At 35.7% G+C, this 22184-nt stretch overlaps 1 protein-coding gene across 1 annotated transcript; it reads left to right on the top strand.

Annotated features, from left to right (window-relative positions):
• Positions 1-230: 230 nt before the first annotated feature.
• On the top strand, positions 231-20296 carry dipk1c (divergent protein kinase domain 1C). Its single transcript, XM_067378196.1, has 4 exons — positions 231-956; positions 11918-12652; positions 15988-16152; positions 18975-20296. Exons 1-4 carry the CDS (start codon positions 759-761, stop codon positions 19233-19235), a joined length of 1359 nt encoding a protein of 452 aa, XP_067234297.1. The 5' UTR covers positions 231-758; the 3' UTR covers positions 19236-20296.
• Positions 20297-22184: the final 1888 nt, after the last annotated feature.

Raw genomic sequence — 22184 nt, forward strand, 5'->3', positions numbered from 1 at the left:
CTGAGATTTCCCACCGCTGCCGTTACCGGCAGAACTGCAGGCTCAGCTCTCGACCTGCTCCTGCAAATCAAATATGTGGCCATTATCTCCGTGGGAGAATCCGTCTCTAATCAAATAACCAGTAATACTGGTACACGCCGGCCTGTGTTGTTTTGTTTGCGGTGCTTAAAATGCAAACAGGATTTCAAGTGGAGTAATCTGAGGGTCTGTGCTTGGCACAAGAGGCGGATCTGGCACGTCGAGGTCTGTGTGCCGTCAGGAAAGGCCTGGCTGCCTTGGAAACAGAAGAAGGCGACCCAAAGGAGGAAAGCACTCAAGAAGGGGGCGGGAGGCAGAGGGAAAAAAGGTGGAGTGTTGTATGGAGAGAGAGGGAATGGAGAGCCAGAGGCAGAGTGAAAACACACTGGATTCAAGAGAAAGAGTCAACGTGAGAGACAACTTGGGGGTGGGAATGAAGTGGTGAATGAGGCAGAGAAAGTCTGAGGCGTTCTTCGCACAGCACTGCTCGCCTCGTTCATTCACAAAACAAACGCAGGAAGGCGTAGAGGAAGCTGGGAGAGAGAGAGTGATCCGCATAACAGGAGGCAGTGCAGCAACAGCGACCAGGCATGCGAGTCCCCCGAGAAGAGGGTTAACCGCAAACGCAGACCCCGAGCGAGAGCAGCGAGGCAGATATCCTGCACGACACCACAGATGCCACAGACTCCCACACCCTTGAGTGGAAACCAGAGGGCTCCTGGCGAAGGGGGTCCCGACAGATGCGGCGGTCCCTGCGCAGGGCCCTGGGCTCGGCCCTCAGGTGGCTGGGGGTGAAGGTGTGCCGCAGGAGCGCGCTGCTGGTCGTCCTGCTGTGGCTGGCCTCCTGGCTCTTCCTCAACGGCCTGGTGTTCGTGCACAGGAACATGTTCTCAGACTTCTGCACTGACGACAAGAGCAAAGAGATCCTGCAGAGGGTGGTAAGCCTAACTTTTGTGATTCATTTCCATATTTCATTAAAAAGGCTCTTCGGCTGTCAGTCTTGCCTAACTTGACAGAAGAGCAAAGAAAAAAAGTATTGTAAAATACTGACTAAATGCAAGAAAAACTGGAACTAGTAGATTTCGCCGTACTTCCCTCGGGCGATTAATCACAGTACAATAAGACTACTGTTTTTTTGACAAGTCGAGTTTTCTGAAATGTTATGTTTAAAATTGCAAATGAGACACTCATTAATTATGCACCAATTTGCATACATTTCTGAACATTGGATAAAGCCAGGTTCAAAATTCTTGTTTCCTTTTTTCCATTAGAGTTAAAGGCTTTTACAGAAGGGATTTTGGATTTTATCACTTTTTATCAGAAAAAACAAAAAACATTTTCACCATGTTTTTAGGATTAAAATGTTTAATAAACACAAATGATGACCAAAGACCTCTGCAAAAACCTTCAGAATATTGATAGAAATAAATCTGTAAAGTCTGGTTTATGTACAGCTGAAGTGGCCTTTAAATATATTTATAATAAACATTTTTATATGCTTTATTTTCACTAGTCTGAAAGATGACATATTATGGAAGCAAAATAGCCCAAAATCTCAAAAATTGACCAGAGCAAGAAAAAAAACATTGGTTTTGCCTTAAACCTAAAATACACTACAGTACTTTTTACAATAGATTAATTGGCTAATTTTTGAAAATACTATTAACCAAGAAGAATATAACAAGTCTCTCAGTAAATCAGTTGTCGTGTTGCAGTTGTGGTGATATGTCTGTGGATTTTGATGAATTTTCCACCAAATGACACAAAGCATTTCATAGGATTACTCAGTCAAGCATTAAATCATGGGTACCAGCAGTAACGGGCCTCCATTAAAGGCTTAAGCTTTGTTCCTAAGGGGAAACCTAAAGCTCTTTTAGAGCCACTGGATTATATGATGTCGAGTGAGTGCTGAAAGAACATTTTGTTTGTTGCCACATCGGGAACCGCACAATCCTGGTGGCCTTTAAACGGGGATTGGAGGGTGATTACTGGCAATAACTAGTGGGAAAGTTTTTTTGCATGCAAACTATCATTACTAAAACTAAATGTGTTGGCATGAGCAGATTCATATGAAAATGCATATAATAATTTGAATGATCAGAATGAATATAAAATATTATGAACAAATATTGATAACTGAAATAGAAAAACCACTTATAATAATAACGACCATTAATAATATTAGTAAGAACATGTCAAACTGTAAAGAGGTCATTAAAATATATACTTTTTTTTTTTTTTTTTTTTCATTTGAAGTAACACTGACGGATCCAGTCGTTTGAGCTAACATGAATGTGAATTACATTTTTGCTCCTGCAATATCTAAGATCATTACACAAAAGTCATCTAATTCTTAATATTTGGGCAGGCTGAGATAAATATTACACTGAATTCGACAGCTGCAAGCCAGTGGAATGCTGCTGTGTGCCAATATTGTGCAAATGATGACTGGGTGGAGATACTAAAACTGTCATTTTGGCAATGAAGATAAAGTGAAAATAACAGGCTGTCTGATGTAATTGTCAGGCCTTTGTCGATTTGAAATTCCCAGGGATGTTAAGTGAGGAATATTTTCTTTCAGTAGTTCAGTGTCCTATAGGAAGTTTTCGACAATGAGATAATTCTAGCATCTATTTTATTATTAAGTAATTATGTTTTGTGTTATTATTCGTGAAATAGATTATTAACCTGCTCTTTGCAATCACATTTTCAACCATTCAGTATCTGCACAGCCGAAAGGTACGTGAACAGTTTTGCCGTTTATGAAGCTTTTGGCTACAAAGCGTGCAACAGGCGGTCACAATTTGAACGTGCTCACAAATGATTGACATTTAAATAATATCATAATATGTTTATTTTTATTACTCAATAATTAAAAAAAATAATAATAATATTTGTGCAAATTTTGGGGTTGCACTTTAATTCGATAGTTCACTTCAGACATTAATAAGTAACTTTGCAACATGCCAGCTAACTCTCATTAGAGTATTAGTAGACTGTTAGGGTTGGGTTAGTGGAATAAGTTGACATATACTCAGGGTTTTCACAACTAGCCCAATTGCGTTCCGGGGGGGGGAAATATCATATTATTACGGGTTGCTTCAACCTGCGGATATGAAAATTGACCCGTGGCAACAGTGTTAAAGTATAGCCCAATTCCGTTGGAAAACCGTGGACTTGCCAACAATGCTTATACTTGTAAATTCGCTTATACACTGTAAACATTATTTTCATGTTGTTATCACAACATTTTTTCTTTTGTCAAATCAATGTAGATAATTAATGTGGTTCAGATAACATAACATCTTGAGTTTCTGTTGATTAAATCAATCACCTTCATTGTATGAACTCAAATTTTTAATTTCAATGAACTCAAAATTTTAAGGTAACTTTTTCACTTTTTCACAGTGTAGTCAGTAGCATCAAAATAAAGTGTTATTAAGCAGACAGTCTACTAATACTCTAACGACTGCTAGTTTACATGTAGTTACAAAGTTGGGTAACACTTTATAATAACTGCACACTATGAAGCATTAGTTAAGCATTAGTTAATAGTTAATTAATCACTTATAAAGCATTAATATACATTAGTAAGTAGTTTATAAATACAGCTATAATTGCTTTATTCTTGATTTATAAGCATATCTATAATGTGTTTAATAATTGTATTTTCATACTTTACTAATAATCAATTTATTGTTTCTAAATTAAGTATTACATTATTTACAAACCAGTTATTTAGGAGTTGTCAGTAGTTAATTTAGTAAGTGTAAGTAAATGATTAATAAACTATTTAAACATTCATTTATACATCTTACAACATTATTTAGACAGTAATAGTTACTCAGTGTGTTAGTAAATGTTTTATTAACACATATTCCTTCTGCAATTCATGATTAATTCAGGTAATTATAACACATTTAGAAGTGGTCAGTTAACTATTTTTGTGAGCTCATCTAAAGTGAGGACTATTTATGCTTTGTAAAGCTTCTATAAATGAGATTTAAAGAATCACTGATCTTCTGCCCTGCTGATCTCTAATGTTTTAAAGTTAGTACCGAGGCAGTTTTGACCCTAGGAATATGTTAATAAAGCATTTATTAACACACTGAGTAACTAATACTATATGTATAAATAATAGGATGCATAAATGTACATTTAAATATTTTATTAATCATTTACTTACACTTCCTAAATGATCTTATGAACCACTGACAACTCCTAAATAACTGGTTTGTGAATAATGTAATACATAATTTAAAAATGATAAATTGATCATTAATAAATTATGAAAATACAATTATTAAACTCATTATAGATATGCTTATAAATCAAGAACAAAGCATTTATAGCTGTATTCATAAATGGCTTACTAATGTCTATTAATGTTTTATAAATGATGAATTAACTATTTACTAATGCTTAACTAATGCTTCATAGCGTGAGTTATTCTAAAGTGTTACCCAAAGTTATAGTTAGTAGAATGTCTAAAGTACACTAAAAATAAGATGTTACCGATATTTGAAGTGTATTCCCATTCCACATTGACATTCAAAACAACTCTCATATTAATTCTGTATTGATGTCCATGGATTTACATGTAAAAAAAAATAAAAAAAACTCTCAGATGTAGGATGCCAAAATGTTGTTTACATTTATTAATTTAGCCATGCTTTTATCCAAAGCGACTTCCAAATGAGAATAAAACATGCTTTTGAATTTTGATTTGTTTACCTTGTACTCTGTATCTAATTTTCCACTGAATTGTCTTGCAGCGCAGTTCAAAAATCCGGTCTCTCATAAGTCACATTAGATGTTTGTTTGGAAATGCTTTCTAATCAAATCCTTTCATTACTTGTCACAGCTCTTTCTTATGACCACACACATTGTCGTAAAAACTTATGAAAAACAGAAATAGTGATGTTTATTTACAATGAGCACGTTGATTGAAAGGATTAAATTCTTAATTTCAGATCTCAGATTGTTTTAATGGAGACCAAATCCATTCCTGGAGGCTTTAGTGATAACGCAGCTCACCCATCATTCATGCCTTCTTTCTTACAATACATCTCTAAAACACTAAAGCCAATTTCTCAGTTGATGAATTGTAAAAACATTCTTATAATCTGCCAAACAGTTAGGGGTTCAACATTGCAATAAACAACTCCAAGTGGTGCACATTCACCCAATAAACTGTTTATAGTTTCTGGCAGCATGTGGCTGAGAACCTTTGTGCAATTACTCTTTGAACTACATGAGACCTTTTTTAATCAGCGGAGCCATCTGTCACCTGTGCAACCAGGCCTATGTATAATAGCATTGTTGGCATGAGTTCTTGAAATGTACCTAAGTGTTGTTTTAGTGGTGCTCCGCTGCAGGCTCTTGATACACTTTCATTCTCTGTTTAGACTGTGATGTGAAGGTTAAGCACAGATGGTCTTGCATGCGGTGGGTAGACATGCTCCACTGATTCGATGGACTTTCATGCAAAGATCATTGTTTTTGTAGTAGATTTAATGCTTAATATTCACAAGGCGTAAACGGATATGATACAGTCAGTACAATTTAGTAAATCGAGGGAAAGACTTAGTAAAACATGCACACTATTTACTTTTTTTTTCCTGCATGTCATGTGCGGGGCTCCGTAGACATCAGTGTTTATATCTGAACTATAAACGTTTGTAACAGTACTTCTGTGATAATTTGAATGACTGTAATGATGATTCTGTGTGGTTGAAAAGACTGCTTGTGAATCTGTTTCATACCTACACATGCTCTCGCTAGCTCAGCGGCAGCACCAACGCAGGTATGAATTCGCTGTGATCCTACTTGGCAAAGGTTTAATAGCCACAGGTGAATCGTTGTCATTTAGGAATAAGATCGTGTGAGTGTTTGAATAGATTAATTTAGAGATTAATCGTGCAGCTCTTGTGTGCGTCTATATTGGCATACAAGAGTGTATTGGAGCACATTTCTCATTTTGTATCAGAGTTTTAGTGAGTTTGTGGTAAAGTGAAAATGATGGAGTGACCCAGAGCAGCCTATGCAGACATTCTTGGCATGCCGGGACTGGCCAGCACTCCGGCCAGATGGCAATACAGCCTGTGGGCAACAGAAATAGACTGCTATTCTCTGGGGTCTAATGTTTAATCATTACCTTACATGCTCAGAAGCATAAAGAAAATATTGTTTCCGTCTTATTTCATGTCGTCACTCAACACTGGAGTTGTGCTTGCTTACTGGCGTGGGTCAAAGGAGCATTTTCCCTAGATATCTCTCAGTATGGTCCCTCCTTTAGTGTGTGTGTGTGTGTGTTTTTTTTTCTGTTGTTCCACCAGGCCAAAAATATAAGTGCAATTGCTTAGTAACAGCACACCTCTCATCAACAAACCGGTTTGAGTTAATCCATGTCCGTAGCACAAACTGCAAGAGCTATATTACTAGTGATGCTTGATGCAAACTGTGCTATATATATAACTAGAAACAGCGAATATGAATATATATATATATTCCCTATATATTGCAGTGTTATTTTAGTTTTTATTGTGGTTTCAATATAGTTTTATTAATATTTTGATTTAGCTTTTATTTTTATATTTTTAGTTTTCATGTTCATTTCATGTTTATGTTTAATTTTTAGTAATTTTTATGGATTTTGTCATTTTATTAATATTTTTTTTTTCTTTTTGCTATTTAGATTTATTTTTTTATTTCAGTTTTAGTTTCAGTTTTTATATATTTCCAGTTAATAATTTTAGTGCTTCAAACTTATTTCAGTTTATTGCCAAGGCAACATTTCTAATTTTCATTTAAAGTTTTTCATCTAATATTTATATTTTATTTTATTTCAATGAACAAAATGTTTTAGTTTTAGTTAATAATAATAACCCTGTCTGGTTGTATATTTTTCCACAACAAATTCAAATGACTTCAAAATGTTAAGAATGTGAACAATGCAAACAAACTATAAAAACTAAAATAAAAAAAGTTACTATTTAGAGTATGCCTGTAGTTAACTTAAAATATTCACATTAAAAGCTTCAGACATAATGTGCCAAACCTACATACTGTCAGTTCCAGGATTTAATCTTCTTTCTTGGCTGTACTGAAAGAAAAAAACGCTCATCCCAACCGCTAGATTACAAACACAGCCATGATTAACAACATACGAGTCACTTTCTCCGAGTCTCACGACGGATCAGCAAGAGTTTTCCCTGCCTACACACATTCATTTTTCAAATCTCCAAACAGTGAGTGCACTTTCTATACTGAACACACAAACATACATTGGATTTGTTGCAGCTGCCCAGGCCTCACAGTAGAAAAGTTTACATGCACACGGGAGCTGTTGTCCCATCTGAAGCAAAGTGTGGGAATTAAAACATATGTGGAGAATTTGGCTGGCACTTACAGTGTTGAAAAAATAAAATAAAAAATACGCTCTGTACCACAGACCTCAACATGGATCTTTGGCCCGTATAAACACCATGAGAGGCCCATGAGAGGGTTTGCAGGGTTGAAGCTCTTTCTATGTTTAGTCTCAGTCGAGCTGATAACAAAGATTCCCAGTGCTGTCTTTGTGTGTTGTCATGGTAAAGTGACCAACTGGGAGTAATTCAGGTAATAATTACTGGTACTTGCTATTATTATTGCTCATATGTGTCTGCTGGCACAGAAAAAACCCTCTCAAACCATCAGAGATCTGCCTCTTTGGAGCCTCTTCAGCATTTTTGGCAACCATTTGTCATGGATATCATTAGCTATGTTACATGCAATCAGATAGTATGGTAGTAATCGAATTTATGGCTCAATCGGACTGGCCGACACCTCAATTCAATTTTAGATCAGATTGAAGGGGGTAATGTAGACCTGAATAATCTCATCAACAGGAAAAAAATGAAGCATGTAAATGATACTCAAGAGTAGCTCCGGCATTATTGTGGTGCACATGTAAACAAATATGTAAATCAGATTCTAACGTATAGGGCTTATATATAAAGAACACCCAGAATTTGAAATCGGAATGGATTGATTCTGACTGATGAAAATCAGTGCATGAAAACATACCTAGTGAAGTTAATCTCTTATTTGCTTAAAGTTGAGCAGTTTTCAACTTTCTGATGTCGTCACCACTTTTAACCCCAAAATCTGCACTCTAAAATATGAGTTTAAAACAACCCAAGTTGGGTTGAAAATGGACAAACCCAGCAAATGGGTTGTTTTAACCCAGCAGTTAGGTTAACATTACTTTGGGTTCATTTTAAGCAAGCAGTACAGTCATTTTTAAACAATAGTTTAATAAAACAACCCAGTTAGTTGGGCAAACATTTAACCCAACCACTGGGTTAAAACAACCCAATTGCTGGGTTTGTCTATTTTCAACCTAACTTGGGTTGTTTTTAATTCAGCATTTTTTAGAGTATGTAACATTTTACAATTAACATTTATTAAAGGATTATTCCACTTTTAAATAAACTTTTCCTGATAATTTACTCACCCCCATGTCATCCAAGATGTCCATGTCTTTCTTTCTTCAGTCGAAAAGAAATGAAGGTTTTTGATGAAAACATTCCAGGATTATTCTCCTTATAGTAGACTTCAATGGGCACCAAACAGTTGAAGGTCAAAATTTGTTTCACTCAGCTTCAAATTGTTCAACACGATCCCAGATGAGAAATAAGGGTCTTATCTAGTGAAACCATCACTCATTTTCTGAAAAAAAATTGAAAATTATATAAGTTTTAACCTTAAATGCTCATCTTGAACTAGCTCTCTTCTTCTTCTCCTCTATTAGAATTCCAGCAGTGTAGACGCTGCTAAGCGTAATACTGCCCTCCACAGGTCAAAGTTTGAACTAATTGTTACATACTATTGAACTACCATATTGCATATAAAAATTAGTTCAAACTTTGACCTGTGGAGGGCAGTCTATAAGGAGAATAATCCTGGAATGTTTTCATCAAAAACTTTAATTTCTTTTTGACTGAAGAAAGAAAGACATGGACAACTTGGATGACATGGGGGTGAGTAAATTATCAGGAAAAGTTTATTTAAAAGTGGACTGATCCTTTAATGTTTAATAAATGAACATTTATTAAGTTTAATGAATAATAATTAAGCAATAAATATTTATTAAATTGCTTATTAATAAATGTTCACCTTTTGATTATTATGGTTGCGTTAATTATGTCTGATTTTTAATTTCCAACCATTTTGGGTTCATTTTAAACCAGCCATATAGCAATTTTTAAACAATAATTAGGTTAAATAAAACTGCCCAGCATGTTGGACAAACATTTAACCCAACCGCTGGGTTTGTCCATTTTCAACCCAACTTTGGTTGTTTTTAACCCAGCATTTTAACCCTTCTCTCATAGAGAATGCTATTAGATTTCTATGCATTCAGACCGATTTCCTATAAAACACACACACGTCATAGACTCAAGCCAAAATATCAAAGACTTTCTGGCCATATCTCCATTACTCTAGAACAGTGACAGCAACTTTTGCACAGGCGAACGCCACTCAAATCGTCTTCAGAGAATGTAAAAAAAATCTAGTGTTTTCATTGCCAGTTTAAGCCAAGCAAGTTTAATACACAAATGTGTGAACTTCAGTTTTGTGACAAACAAGTAAAATGATTTTTTTTGTACACAGAGGACATATTTTATGCAAGGGGACAAGCAAAGTAGATCATCCCACAAACCATTCTGATGGAAAATGATAAGGAAAACATATCGCTAAAGCCAATGCAGATAGGAGCCGTACCAGTGTCGGACTGTGTGCGGATAACAGCTGTTTACTTTGGAAGGTGACAGAGGACGATTTGCGGTGTAATCTCTGTGGAACACAAATCATCCGAAGCCCCGGAGCCCCTGAACTGACATATATATGTGCAGACTGCAGCAACAACCAGTAATTAGCTCATTTTTCATGAGAGGGTCAAACAGGGAAAATGCAAGAGCAAAAGCAGATCCGTTTTAACACCATGCATAAAAATGATTATTTGACTGTTTTGCAAGATTAAATATGTGAAAGTCATGCATGGCAGTAAAATATGCTGACAGGTGGCATTGGTACCGTATCTCAACATAGGCACATATTCAATAAGTGTGATATGAGATGGAATTAAGATTGCATTGATTAATAACTGCTTTAACGCAAAGGAAATAAATTTGATGAGACACATCATAATGAGACTATGAAAGTGTGTAGTTGACATGCAAATATAATATAAAGGCCCAATCCCAATTCTATTTTATACCACTTCCCCTTCCCCCTTGAAACAGAGTGTCAAGGGGTAGGGCTGAAAATATTCCCCTAAGAAATGGGACACCACTACTAGACCGTTACACGTCATCATAAGTCGTCGCTAGCTCCTACGTCATAGATCCGCCGATGTTTATCACACACTTCTAAAGGCCAATTCACACCGCACCGACAACACTCATCTGTTGGAGTTTGTTGGATCGGTGTGATACCCCTGTTGGAGTCAGTTTTCACTCGACTGAACATGTTTAATCGGCGTTTGTCGGGTCGTGGAATGTCTGCGCGTTGTGAACAGTTTTCCAACAGACGGCAACAAACTCTGACGTAATCTGACCTGGCCACGAATCGTTGCCATGACGATGAGGCAAGTCCCCTGCAAAGACAGCTGTTTGATCGCGCCCGCGCCTCACACACACATAACAAAGCAGTGGAAACGTGACATCGCAGCTTGTTCATTATAAAAAATAAAATCATGTTAAAAAAATAAAATATACAAAAGGTACAATAGTCCATAGTGCAATCCGTACCATTCAGCAAGAGCAGCTGCTCCACTTCACCGAAAGAGAGAGGTAACGTTAACCAGAGCAACGCAGGTTTACCTTCAGTTTCGTTTTTAATAATTAGTTTTGGCTTGTTTAACTACATGGTTGTATATGCTTATGGGTCTCGTTAATAGGGTCGCGCTAAAAAAAAAAAGTTTAAAAACCGGTGTATACCAACCAATAGTTTACGATCAGATCGATGGCTGCAGCGCTTCGGATTTCAGGTATTTTTGTTTTGCCTCAATACTTTAATACAATGAAAATATGTATGATTTGTCTTCGCATAAGACAAAGGAGACGAGCCTGCGTGTTTCCTCAGGAGTCCCTGGTTGATACAGAACATACAATACTGATGAATAAGCACGCAAACTGAATGCACTTTTTGTTTATATCATGTAACGTACACGTATTCATGGACGTAACCACAACAAAACAATACATTAATCAGGCATGCGGCAAAAAGACAAGTTAGCTGCCACCGAATTTGAATTTATGTTGTCAAATCAACGCGGGTTTCAATAATATATATAAAAAAAAAATATGTTGTGGCACTATCATAAAGTAAAAAACATTAGCGAACTTTTTTCATAGCGATTTTAACAAATCTTTTTTGGGAGAACATAACCGTATACATGAACACAAGATTAAAGAGAACATAAAACAAGTGATTATTTATTACTAAAATACTGTTTACCGTAAAAAAAATACTTACATTATGGGTCTCTCTGTTCGCTCGGTCGGCCATGTTGGAAATTTATCATACCCCTTCGTCTGAAGTGTGGTCCCGAAAAATCTTCGTTTGAAGGGCTACCTGGCCCTTCCCCCTACCCCTTCCCCTCCAACCAAATGAGAATTGGGACACCCCTACCCCTTCACGTGAACGCGCGAAACCAAGGGGTAAGGGATAGAATTGGGATTGGGCCAAAGTTGAATTGTAATTTATATATATATTTACTTGGTCTTTTGAAAATGGTCTTTCAATAAGAAAATGCAATGAAATAACTGATGAGTCATGGTGCACATTTAGCCTGTAATGGGAAAACAGGAGCGTAATGCTGCTGATGTGCTGTTATGTGTCTTTGTTTCAGTGTGATGAGTATCAGCAGGGCGTTCTGACCGGTGACCTCTGCGAGGACCTCTGCGTGGCCGGTCGTGTGGAATACAAACGCTGCCTCTATTACGAAAATGGCAAGAAGGTCATGGCTGCCAGTTGGCGTGGTGTGCCTGTTGTTCTCAAGTCAAAGCTGGAGAATTTCTCCTCCTACGAGGCTTTGGCTCTGCTGGAGTACCAGGATGCGGCAGGAGGAATGGGTGGCGAGGAGGAGCTTTCGCCTCTGGATGTTGTCTTCTACGCCACCCTGGAGATCAAGAACTCACTTGGCCTGGAGACGGGAAATAACTTGACGTTGCCCCGCTTGTGGGGCCAGAAGCTGAAGGAGAGTGAGCGGACGTACTCGCGAGCTGAGCTGGCCTCGCTATGGGCTCTCCTTCAGCAGGAGGAGTATATCTTCCTCAGGGTCCTGCAGGATTTGACCCACCACGTGGCCAAGATCCTGGGCTCTTGTGGTCACTTCTATGCCGTGGAGTACTTGGCGGCTGGACACGCATGGGACCAACACATATTCTCTCTGGAGGATCTGTCACTGAGCCCCTCGCCGAGCCCGGACAGCGGGCAGGACAGGATGTTCACCTTGAGAGATATGGTGCCCCGAGTGGCTCTGAGCTTTCTGGAGATGGTGGAGCATTTTGAGAATGATTTTTCCCACCGCTTACACCTCTGCGATATCAAACCAGAGAACTTTGCTATAAGGAAGGACCTGACGGTGAGTAAACACTTAATAGCCAGAAGCAAATCTGTGAAATCCCAAAATTTAGAAATATTAGAAATTAGAAATATTGGTCACACTTTATATTAGTATATTATAGTATATATTATATTAATTCTGACTTTATAATTTGCAATTCTGACTTTATATCTCGCAATTCTGACTTTATATCTTGCAATTCTGACTTTATAACTCGCAATTCTGACTTTATAACTCGCAATTCTGACTTTATAACTCGCAATTCTGACTTTATAACTCACAAATTTTGACTTTATAACTCACAGTTTTGACTTTATATCTCACAATTTTGACTTAACTCGCAATTCTGACTTTATAACTCGCAATTCTGACTTTATATCTCTCAATTCTTACTTTATAACTCGCAATTCTGACTTTATATTTCTCAATTCTGACTTTATAACTCGCAATTTTAACTTTATATCTCGCAATTTTGACTTTATAACTCGCAATTTTGACTTTATATCTCGCAATTTTGACTTCATAACTCGCAATTTTGACTTTATATCTCGCAATTCTGACTTTATAACTCTCAATTCTGACTTTATAACTCGCAATTCTGACTTTATATCTCTCAATTCTGACTTTATATCTCTCAATTCTGACTTTATATCTCTCAATTCTGACTTTATAACTCGCAATTCTGACTTTATAACTCGCAATTCTGACTTTATATCTCGCAATTCTGACTTTATAACTCTCAATTCTGACTTTATAACTCACAATTCTGACTTTATATCTCTCAATTCTGACTTTATATCTCACAATTCTGACTTTATAACTCACAATTCTGACTTTATATCTCTCAATTCTGACTTTATAACTCTCAATTCTGACTTTATAACTCTCAATTCTGACTTTATAACTCACAATTCTGACTTTATAACTCACAATTCTGACTTTATAACTCGCAATTCTGACTTTATATCTCTCAATTCTGACTTTATATCTCTCAATTCTGACTTTATAACTCACAATTCTGACTTTATATCTCTCAATTCTGACTTTCTTACTCGCAATTCTGAGAAAAAAATTCTGAATTGTGAGATTAAAAGTCGCAATTACCTTTTTTATTTTTTATTTCATGATTTTATTTCAGGTTTTATTTTAGAAAAAAGAAAAAACTATTTTAGATTCATTTATGCTTAGAAAGAAAAAAAAAAAACATAAATTGACTTCAACAATCAGTTATTCATATTTTGATGGTTCACTCTTGTTTCTATGCATGACAGCCAGGCCAAAAATGATTATCACAACAATTGACACCAAGCTCTTTAAAAAAAATCTTCAACACATTTTTAATAATACTTTAGTAAAGGATGAAGATATCAATTTTCCTAGGCCAGACATCACTTTTGGCCACTACTGTATGTAAAAAAAAAAAAATAAAAAAAAATTACAATGTACTTATTGTGTTCATATTATATAGCAAAACACTTTTGCTGCTATTGAGGTGGGATGCGGGTAAGATTAGGGAAAGGTTTAGTGGTATAGTTAGGTTTAAGGATGGGTTAAGGTGTAAGGGATAGGTCAACAGTGTAATTATAGGTATAATTATAGAAATTATTAACAGGTGTAATTAAATGCAGTTTTTTTTCAATAAAAGTACAAAAACATGTATGTACACAATAAGTGCATTGTATCGAATTATTAATTTAAATGTTAGTACATAATAGTTAAGTGGTATGGGTAGGTGTAAGGGAAAAGGTCAACAGTATAATTATAGATATAATTATAGAGGAGGTTGCAGTATAAGTATCAGATGATTAATTTAAATGATAGTACATTGTAGTTAAAGACACTTAATATAAAGTGGGACCATGGAAACTTTATGCCATTGCGTTGTACATATATTAGTTAGCATTATTCTCAAGCACCTCTGAAATAATGCTTGTAGTCATGAAAATCATGGTGAACTCATTCCTTGTTGACTCTGACAGGAGTGGACCAAGTGATCTACTAAATTACTTCATTTAATCAGAAAAGTACGAGATGATTAAACAAAATTAAGGAGAAAATAAATGCAAGCATTTGCAATGTGTTTGTGGTTGAATGAATCATCCAAGGCAAGTCTTAGACCCATATCATAAATATGTTACAATGTTTCAGTATTAGATTAGATTATAATTCTAGTAATTAGATTATTGTTATTAGATTATTCTGCATATTACAGGCAAGCATTATTATAATTAGATCAAACTCATGGGCACATAATCCTCATCTCGTTGGCAAAATTGTGATGTAAACTACAGGGAGGACAGTGTTTAACTGCTTAATTACATTTCCGTAAGATTTCCTTATAAACTTGTGTTGCCCGAGGCTTGTTATGCTCCAGATATTCCAAGTATTTAAGATAATTATGATTATAATTATTCATGATAATTAATAATTAAAAAAATATCATTATTATAGTTTGGTTATCATAAGACTAAATGTTGAGTTCTTCAAACACAAGCTATCTATTTAAGCATATCAGTTAGTATACAAGCAAGAGAATTATACTGTGAACTAAAATATTTTCTCAGATCTCATGATGAAATGATTCACAAATAGATTAAAAATCTATATTAAGCATCTGTAGATCTATACAGCAAATTCTCGGCATTACGCACACGTTATTTGTGTTCCAGCGGAGCCGATGAGGTTGAGATGAATGCTGCTCCTTCTGAGGGTTTAATGGGTTTTACTATAAACGGCATCTGACATCATGCAGTATGCGTCGCTATGACACCCACCCATTTTTTTGTCAAGGACTATGTTAATATCATGCACAAATTCTCATTAATATTCTGATAAAACAAAATTTAGCATGCGGCAACAGCTTTGTCAATGCTCGCCGAATCTTAGTAAGAGCTAACTGCAGAGGTTGTGTTTAAATAAGTTCAATAGTCTGAGACCACTATTGAAAAACGTTTTATTTTTTTATTTAAATTATTATATTTATAAAATTATTGCAATACAATTTTAATTTAAAGTTCATTAATATTGTCATCTCGATTATTCTTAGTTTTGATATTTGATACTTTAAATGTACGCAAGAACGAATGATATATTGTACAGAGTTTGGATGATTCATTGTCTCAAATTTCTAAGAAAAATGTCATATTTAATTAGTATCCTAGAAATAGTGCAGAATATGATTTTTTTTTTTTTTGTCATACTGTTTTTTTCTTTTAAATCACTAATTTTTTTCTAGGTTTAAAATAGATTTTGAATACCAGATTATTGTTGTTTTGAAATGTTGGACCCCACTGTAAATGTAAATACTATATACTTTATATTAATTACTGTTGTTTTTGTTTTTTTCTGGTCAGGTGGTGGCAATAGATGTGGACATGGCTTTTTTTGAGCCCAAAATGAGAGACATACTTGAGCAGAACTGCACCAGTGACAATGACTGCAACTTCTTTGACTGCATCTCCAAGTGTGACAAAACTAAAAACAGATGTGGGCCAAACCGCAAAAACAGTAATCTTCAGGTGGGTGAGGTTTCTGTGTATTGTATACTGCAATTATTTCATAATTTGCATCAATTATTCTTTATTTTGACATTCAATAATCCTTTGGAGGTATGTGGTTAGCGGTTATATATGTGATAGGGTGCCGACTTGTTCTGAAAGGGAAAAGAAAATTACTTTGTTTTTGATAAGTGTCACACATGAATACCACTAAAATAGCCAGAGGAGACAATCATTCTTCAGCTGTAAACATTGCCAAGAAAAATGCATGGAATGTTAATAGTTCATGATAACGCTGAAGGGAATCAGACAGCGCTATTGTTACTGCTAAAAAACACAATGGGGGTTAACAGGGCTGAACGAACAAAGGAAGCACCTTTGATTATGAGACAGATAGTTGCTGGCTATGGCTAAACGCAGCAGGCTACAGACAAAACTACACATATTTTTATATTTATTTAGCAAATCTGCATAAAAAAAAAGAAATAAAGCTCCATTCACACCACAAGCCAACAATTACGATCTCTCATTTTTTGAGGTTGTTCACATGACTTTTTTTTCCTAAACTGACCTGTATGTGTAAAACACCTGACCATGGCATGTTCACCAGCGAAAACACTAGTTTTATAGATTAATTTCTGCTTAAAAAAAGGAAAAAGTTCAATTAAAAAAAAAAAAAAATCTAAATAAAAATGAAGGACACTGTAAATTTGGCCCCTAATTATGAGACACATTAGTAACACAATACAATACGGTTCCAACATGAAAAATTTCTCTAAAGCATTTATTCATCTTAATTAATATTAGTTTCAACATTTACTACTACATTATTAAAATCAAAAGTTGTATCTGTTAATATTATGTAAGGAACCTGAGCTAACATCAACTAACAATGAATAATTGCATTTTTATTAACTATCATTAACGAAGATTAGTAAATCCTGTAACAAATGTATTGCTCATTGTTCAACAACTCATTAACTAATGGAAACGTATTAAGTTTTACTATTAAATAGGGATGCGCAATATATTGGCCACAAAAAAAAAAGTTTTGTGTATTTTGTATTTTTTATGTCATTACATTGGTTAGAGCATAAGAAAAAAATTTTTTTTTTTTTTTTTTTTTTTTTTTGTGAAAAATTGTATTTTATTCATATGTTATGCTATTTCCTCTGTAGTGGACACCAGGACTCAGTTTTTTAAAAATAAAATAAGACATGAATAGACATGAAAAGGCAAAAACAATATGCAATATGCTTTATGCAATATGTGTGTAGTGTGTCTCCCAAAATGCCTGATAAACAGTCCTGTTGTCCTCTACAGTGGACATGTATAAAATCAATGTCCTGTTGTGTAGCAGAAAGTCATATTTTGATTTGAAACCCCATAACATTTTCCTGAGATGTTTATTTATTACAAACAATTTGAAAATTAGTAAGATGTAAAAGATAATAACAAAATATTATCATTTTCCATAAGGGCGTTAAATTTGATCACTAAATTAATGTCAGCCATTATTAAAGACCAAGGAGAGGTAGAGGTCATGGTGAAAACTCCGAACATTTGGCATCTCTGAAAAGCCCCGATTGTGCTCTCTACAGGACATTCAGACGGTATCATGTAAGGTCTCAGAGAAATTGTCTAAAATATAATGTCCTCTACAGAGGACAAAACTCCATATGTTCATTTTTAATGTTATCATTATTGGCAAGAAAATATTTGGCCGATATATCAAGGCCAATAAATAATGGATTATTTCCTTCAGCTGAGACACTTCAGATGTGCACTGTGTGCAACATGTGCAGCACAAGTCTGTCATATAGGCTACATAAAATTATAATTAGAACATTATAATTGTGTGCTTGGGACATAGCTTTTAAATGGTGAAACTTTTTGTTTTTGTAATCAGGCTCTCAAAAATTGTATAAAAATTTGGATCTAGATTTATCAGCCAATATGTTGGTTATAGGCTTTCAAATATAAAGAATTATCGGTTATCGTATCTGCCAGAATTTTCATATTCATGCATCCCTACCATTAAATTTAAATAAAAAGTGCAAGAATTCCAACATGACTACACTGAAATTACATTGCAGAAAGAACAAAACAGAGAGAAAATAAATAAATAAATAAATTAAAAAAAATATAATATATATATATATATATATATATTATATTATATTACAGATTATATATGGCTTAGATCGGAAATTTATCATCTAAAATTCAGTGATTTGTTTTGATCGGAGTCAAATTTACAACAAGGAAGTTACAAAAATACTTCAGTTAATATTTGCAATGAAATTATTACAATAAATGGAGTAGAATTAGGTGTAACTGTTTTTCTGAATGCCGCCACCATTACAGGTAAAAGCAGGTTTATATTTCCACAGTCACGCAACGTCTTTCATCTGTTCATTTGGGTTTGTTCATAGTCAACACCTGCTGTCAGTGCCAACTCCCCTTAAGGAGAACAAGCTAACAGATGAGCTGGCCGCATGAAACCAAGTCCAGCTCCAGGCTGCAGGTGGCTGAGACAGAGCCCATCTCTCCGTTCTCGATCACTTAACGCAACCCTTGGTGACCTCTACCTTCCCATTGTATGGCCTGCCATTCAGAACAATGAGGGCTTTGTAACGTTCAGGCTGTTGGGTCAAGGAGACCATTGCATTTTGCGCTCCGGTCCCTTTCAAATGGCACGCATTGCGAATATGGCTGATGATTGCTCCGGAGATGATGAAATGACATCAGGATGGCGCTAATGGCCGCCATCCCTCATCCATAGCCCTGGTTTTCCCTTTGGGGTCGATACCTGTCATGCTTCTCTTTCTGTCTCTCTGCAGGTGATCTGTGAGAAGATCTTCAGGCCTTGGTTTTCTCCCACGCTGCTCGGCGCTAAAGCGGGGCTCCCCCTGCAGGTGGATCTGCAGCGAGCCGTGCAGGAGTGCGCAGATTTCGACGGCGGGGAGGATGGCGAGCGCAGGCGGGCCGTGAGACAGCAGCTACAGGCTCTACTTGTGGAGCTCGTTCAGGAGGACACGGGAAACCAGGGCGAAGGCCAGGAACACAAGATGAGACGCGTCCATACGGCACTTAATTTCTAAATAAACTCTCGAAAGAGCAAATTTTAGTCGTGCAATTCTGAAGAACATCTGAGATGACTATTATAAAGCCAATTCGCTCTGCACCGACAGACGCAGACCAACACACAATCACCAGATTACAGCAGGGCCGTAAGCACCATAGACACTGAGGGGAACAAGGCCCCCCAAATAATTAGAATTAGACAAGCACATCAATCTGTCACTTAATGCCATTGCAGAGACAGGATTCTTCAAAACACATTTTATTTTTATGAGGAAAAAAAACCTACATGAGGGCGGATTAGAACCAGGAACCTCTAACACGGTTAACAAAAGTTCTACCACCAGACCATTAGGGAATTTGAATGTTATTTGAATGTTAATTTTGAATGTTTTATACACACACACACACACATACACACTCTCTCCTTTCCCTTACATGTGTACATATTTTTAAGCAAATTAATGTGAATATTATCTGCAAATAGTTCCAAAATTATTATTTCCCAACTAGAATAAGAGCTAGAATTTCATCTACTGTTCTGTTTCTTTATTAAAAATAAATAGATAAATAAATGACCATGTTCAAGACATGATTAAGGTCTTGAATTAGAGGACGGCACTTCTCAGATATTCTACAACTCCACAAACACTGAATCAACATGTTTAACTGGTGAACACAAGACCTGACAAAACCCGACGAAGTGAAGTGACCCGTCTGTCAGTGCAGTGTGAATTGGCCTACAGTCAAGATTACTTTATTCAGATGTTTTCCAACAGTTCGATTAATTATCATATTTGTATACTTCTAATACTCAAAATGTCTGTCAAAAATTAAAGTTTTGTCATCATTTTCTCATTTTGTCTTTCCAAATCTGACTTTTTTTTCTCCTGTGACACACAAAATAAGATATCTTAAGAAGTGTTATGTTTCAACTGTTTGTCCATAAGTCAATATGATCCAAAACATGTTTTCATTGAGTTTCATTTCATAGATAAACATTTAATATATATGTTCAATAGAAGAAATGCATTTTTTTGATGGGGGTGAACTATCCCTTAAAGGGTGTCGATACGTCTCTTTCCAGCTAACAAATATATGTTCTAAGAATGTTTTGCTAACATTCCCATTAAGTTATGGAAATGTTATTTCTGAATGTTTAAAATGTCCAGTTTTTGAAATATTTTTAAAACTTTTTTTTTTTTTTTTTTTTTGCAAAGGGAACATTTCATTTCGCAAACATTATTGGAACATTACTTATGAATGTTTTCTAAACAGTTGTAACGTTTAAAAATGTCCAACTAAAACGTTCAATAAACAATGTTTAGATATAATGTTTTTGTGGTAATGTTTTGAGGACAGTATTAAAGACCAGTGGCCTCATTTATAAAACGTGCACACGCACAGATTTGAACCTGATGTGGAAAAGTGCTTAGCACCATGTCAGGGTCTAAGCAGGCATGAAAACTTTTCCTCGTGGCAGAGAACTGCAGGTATTTGGAAATCTAAGAAATTCTTGCCGCCTTTTCTCAAGTAAAGCATTTGGACATTGACTGGTGCTCTGTTAAATGTTAAATGTTAAATAAATTAATTAGGCGTTTACAAAGTGGAGATTGGAAACCATTTAGCTGCGCACAAATTTCAAGGTCATTTGCAATTAATAAATTTTACTTCTGGAAGAGACGTGTACACACTTTTTTTGTGCTAACGTTCGTTCTCTGAATCACGTACACGCATTCGTAAAATCAAATGTAGGACGGTTTCTACTTAACATTTTATAAATGAGGCCCCAGATTACTTCAAACAAACATTCTATTAATATTAGTGGAAGAACATTTATTCATAATTTGAGAGAACCTTGCCAGAAAAGTTCTGAGAACTTTCCCTGTTGGCTGGATTACCATTAAGTAAGAATAAAGTTGCAGTCACATGATCGGGAATTTCACATGAGAGCGAAAGATTTCCGCACATGGATTTCTCAACAGATTCAAGTTGCTCTGACCAACAGAAAGCTGCTTGGTTTGACTTCTGTGTGAGCTGTGCTTCATACATCTCTACACCATTGACAATAGATAATGGAAGGTTTTGCCCGCAAAACTCTGGATCATCTCAGCTAATGTATCCATTTTATTTCCTGAAGAGAAACTGTATTTGTATTTGAAAGCATTTTAAATAAACCATGGCTCAGGCACATCCTACCGTTTGATTTTTTTTTTTTTTTACCCACACTAAACAACATGTTGATTATATCAACATTTTGAAGAGAATCCAACAGAAAGCTCAAAGAGCAAACCAGCATGGTTCCTATTGATGGAAGAGGAACACTGGGCAGATTTGTTTGGATCTACCTTTATCATTGTGGTCTTCACAGGGGATCAGGTTCCAGTTTGCCTCCAGCTTACTTTCAGGAGAGGGGCTAAGAAAGACTAAACACACGCTTTGGACAAGGCGAGGATAAAACATTGCATAGTTGTGGTAGAAAGACTGTGGCTGGAGCCTATAGGAACAAATCGCCTGCTGGTGAACCACTGATTTATGTTGTTCTGTCTTGGTTGGACTGCAAACGTTTTCCAGCTTGGCTTGCAGCGGTCATCAAATTATGTGTCTCCAAGGCAACAACAGGGGTCTGTTTTTGATTTGCTCAGAAGTAACTCACTGACGGCAATGATTACACCAATCTGACACCAATCAACTGTTAGGATGGCAGAATATTGAGCTTGCTAAAGCACAAACATTCAGTGGTGTTCAATATAGAACCTTAGGGTTCTTAACTCAATTTTAAAGAACGCTTTTATGCCAAAAGGTTTCTATATAAAGAGAAATGCCTTAAATTATTGCCTAATATTTCATGTTATTTAAATTTTTCCTAGTGATAAAGTATGTTTAAGAGCTGAAATCATAAAATTTAATTAAAACTAATTAAAATTAAATCCATAAAATGACCCCTAAAATGGTCTATACAGCACCTA

The sequence above is a fragment of the Chanodichthys erythropterus genome, chromosome 23 (genome assembly GCF_024489055.1).
Source record: "Chanodichthys erythropterus isolate Z2021 chromosome 23, ASM2448905v1, whole genome shotgun sequence".
Lineage (NCBI taxonomy): Eukaryota > Metazoa > Chordata > Actinopteri > Cypriniformes > Xenocyprididae > Chanodichthys > Chanodichthys erythropterus.